The sequence below is a fragment of the Tigriopus californicus genome, chromosome 5 (assembly GCF_007210705.1).
Source record: "Tigriopus californicus strain San Diego chromosome 5, Tcal_SD_v2.1, whole genome shotgun sequence".
In the NCBI taxonomy this organism is placed as follows: domain Eukaryota; kingdom Metazoa; phylum Arthropoda; class Copepoda; order Harpacticoida; family Harpacticidae; genus Tigriopus; species Tigriopus californicus.
The window spans coordinates 12,327,360-12,330,973 of NC_081444.1; the positions used below are offsets into that span (position 1 = coordinate 12,327,360).

At 42.0% G+C, this 3,614-nt stretch overlaps 1 protein-coding gene across 1 annotated transcript; it reads left to right on the top strand.

Annotated features, from left to right (window-relative positions):
- Window positions 1-1,094: 1,094 nt before the first annotated feature.
- On the top strand, window positions 1,095-3,426 carry LOC131881173 (uncharacterized; the record flags this gene model as incomplete). Its single annotated transcript, XM_059227954.1, is given in 2 exon segments — window positions 1,095-3,095; window positions 3,177-3,426. Coding segments are annotated over 2 exon segments (2,108 nt in total), but the record flags the coding sequence as incomplete, so codon positions are not given.
- Window positions 3,427-3,614: the final 188 nt, after the last annotated feature.

Here is a 3,614-nt window from a genome sequence, read left to right on the forward strand (position 1 = left end):
ATACAGGTCACTAGTTCAACCAAGCCACTTAACACATTGTTTTGGACAAATTTTGAACACATTTTGGTAATCCGGCAACAGGGTTTCGGGCCGATCCACTTCATTTGCGTTGCTTAGTTTCAACTAAATCAGTTGAACAAGCCATCAACCTATTGGCTCATTGAATCTGAATTTTTCTTTTACAACTTTTCTTTTAGAATCACATAATAAAGTGTCTTCAAAGCCAACACCCATCGCACGCACACTGAAGAGGCATTGCTGGAACCAACAACTATCAAAAAGCGTGTCTTCATATTTTTGACAACAATAAACATTTGGTTGGGTGTGTGGAGAAGTTGATATTGAAACTTAACATCTGTATGATTTCTTGCTCAGAGTTTGGAAGGAAAAATCAATTTTGTCGTATCCTTTTTTCCATTTGACGGAAACATAGTGCGGTCACGTAAATTATTCATTATCCTTGGTCAATTAACGGATTTGACTTTTTGATTTTTAGTTAAACGACATTCAAGGATTACGGTTGGACTAAAAATATCACTTCAGTGCCATATACGCATTCTAGAGTGCCCAATGTACAATATATCGAGCTCTACTTCTAATCAACAAGTCCTGGGTAGGAAATTGTTTTGGTCGGAGGATATACTTTGACTTTTGATGAAACATGATTCCGGCTATTGAAAATCGGGATCTAAATGGCCGTATTCGCAAACTTGAATATCAAATGTTTAAGTATCTGACACTATTGAGAGACTTGCGAGTATATTTAGGTTCTTCTCAGGGAAGCCTACCAACCAATAGTTCTTCAAACGAAGAAGATAGCAGTAACTTGGCCTTGTTCGTCAAGGAGTTTTTGGGCGAAACAACGATTCATGGAGTCAAGTACATTGCTCGAGGTGCAGACTATGGGGTACGCCTGATGTGGAGCGTGATGGTGTTGGGGGCCTTGACTTACTCGTGTTATGTTGTTAATGAGTCTGTTAAGGAATACGAAACTAATCCTATCATGACAAATTATGAGAGCACGGAAATCAATGAAGTCCCTTTTCCTGCCATAACAGTGGATGGCGGATCAATTTTGAATCATTGGGGATTCACTCGGGCATTGCTTGACCCACTGTCGGATGATGACTTAGGGACATTGAATAGGAGATTTGACCCCCTAAAGTTAACATTATTCAAAAGAATCTACCCCAAGATCCTGAAGCACGTGGAAGGAGTCTTGGGTCGAACTATAACAATGCGGACTGTAAGGAAGCTTAGCAACGCTAGACGTTTCCAAAATGGAGTCCCAGCTCTCACGGCAGCGTTCTATCATGCCAACTTTAGTATGTTCTTTCAAGAGCATATGAATGTTTATTTCGTATCAGGATACCCAGAAGGCGATCTCTTATATTACATGTCGGCCTTACTTTTGGATTGCCCCATCGAGACTACGCAATTCCTGGCAGAGGAGTTCGAAGATTTCTTGGCCAAAGCGATCATGCCATTGGGCAGTACGACCGAATTTGTTTGGAGTGGACAAGGATCAGTTCATGAGAAGCTTTTGGAACACCTCAAGAACCGGTGCCGTGCCAAACAAAGAAGTATTGATGCTTGCTCTAAAGGTGCTGACATTTGTGGGGATCCCTTGAATAAAGTGGGAGCACGACTAATTGCCTTGGCCATATTCCGTTGCGGTCAATATCCATACACAAACTTCGGCCAATTTCTTGAGCACTACTTTGAGACGGTATTTCAAATGCCTTTATTTTGGGGTCAACGCAAAGATATAACGGAGTTATATTTGGAGGGAAACTTGAGGAGAAAGAGCGATCGTCTGCCTCAAAGTGGTTATTCAGATTTAACACCACACCTAAGTAATTTGGAGGAAACCATTGTGTCGAATTTTTTGATTGAGGCGTCCACACGCTTTTTCAAGAATATGGAACATCTTAACATCTCGTTGTATGAGATCAGTCAGGTTGTGGATTTACCTTATCATGCAGGAGAGGCTCATCTTTACCAAGCTAAAGAAATATATCGGAAAATGAATTGTTACAACTATGACTATCTCCGTAAGTACAACACATCAAAATGTGGGCCTGATGAACACCCTAAAATCGCCGGTTGCTGTCGGATTTGGGAGGCCATTTCCACTCAACACGAGGGCATTCTCAGTATGATGCGATTCAACCAACAAGCCCCACATTGGAACTCGGAAGATGACGTCATATTCGATGAAGCTAAAAAGGGCTACTTTGGGAATTTTGAGGACATTGTAAAACCGTATGGGATAAATAACCCTAGGATTTTTGGTTGTCAATGGCTGGGCCAACCCAGAGAAGAGAAGATATTTTCTTGCAACTTGTTTCATAGACTTTTCACCAATGCTGGTATGGGATACACCTGCAACTCTGCTGATTACGAGGATCTTTTCTTAGACACATCCTATTTAAACATGTTCAAGAAGATCATGAATTCCAAGGGAAAATCCCATGAGAAGCCGATACTCTCAGTGGATAGGCCTGGACCACAGAATACCTTGAAAATTCACATTGAGTTGTCTCAACAGTTCGACAACTTCATCAAATTTGGCCACCCTCTATACAGTTGGAGCGGAGGCATACCTGAAAGCTCATTCCGCTCTTTGGACAAGTCCTTTAAAATCGGCATTCACCATCCTGGAAGCTTGGCTGACCTCCGGAATGACTACATCAAAGTCAAACCCGGCTTCGAATACCAGGTCCTGATCACTCCGCAAGTTCACACGGCAGAGGAATCGCTCCGTTCAATGTCTTTGGAGAAACGGAAATGCCAATTCCAGGATGAGAGTTCGGATTCGCTCCTCTTTAAGTCTTACTCCCAAACCAATTGTCAATTGGAATGCCGACTGAAATTTGCAGTGGAACAATGCGATTGTTTGCCATGGAACTACCCCCATATGGTTCTAGATGGTCAGTTGACCAAGCTTTGTGACTACCGAGGAAATTATTGCGTGGAGAATATCCTTCATAGGTCCATAACGTGGCAAGAATGCCCTTGTTATCCCCCTTGTGAAACAATCACTTATACGTTTTCAATGAACATAAAGACCATGGAAAGGCCCTGCTCATCTGGTGAGAGTGGCATTGGAAAGCCCTTTAACTACGTCTACGTCTTTTAATCTCAAACACCACTCTTCAATCATTGTTTTCCAGAATTCGGATCAGCATTTCCTATACAATACGTTCAAAACTCGGAACTGGCTCCATTCATTTCCTACCCAGTTGATGATTACTTAACCGGGAAAAACCGATCACTTCGGGCCTTAACAGTGGGGAAGGAAGAATTCTGCCACGAAAGATGTGACAACTCAGCCGTTGTGGAATTTCAACTTGTTGGAACTAGTGTCACGGTGGTGAAGAAGAGTGCTCGTATCACATTCATTGGAGCTTTGGCAAACTTGGGCAAGTTGAACTAAGGGCGTTTTGGAACGAACATATACTGTAGGTGGTTTTTTGGTGTCACTTAGATAGCTTGCCTGTTCAATATAATTTAGTAGTTTTTGTGTAATGTTATGGAAATTGCGATTTTTCTTTTAGGGGGATTGATTGCCTTGTTCACCGGAATGAGTGTTCTGAGCTTGTTTGAGATGC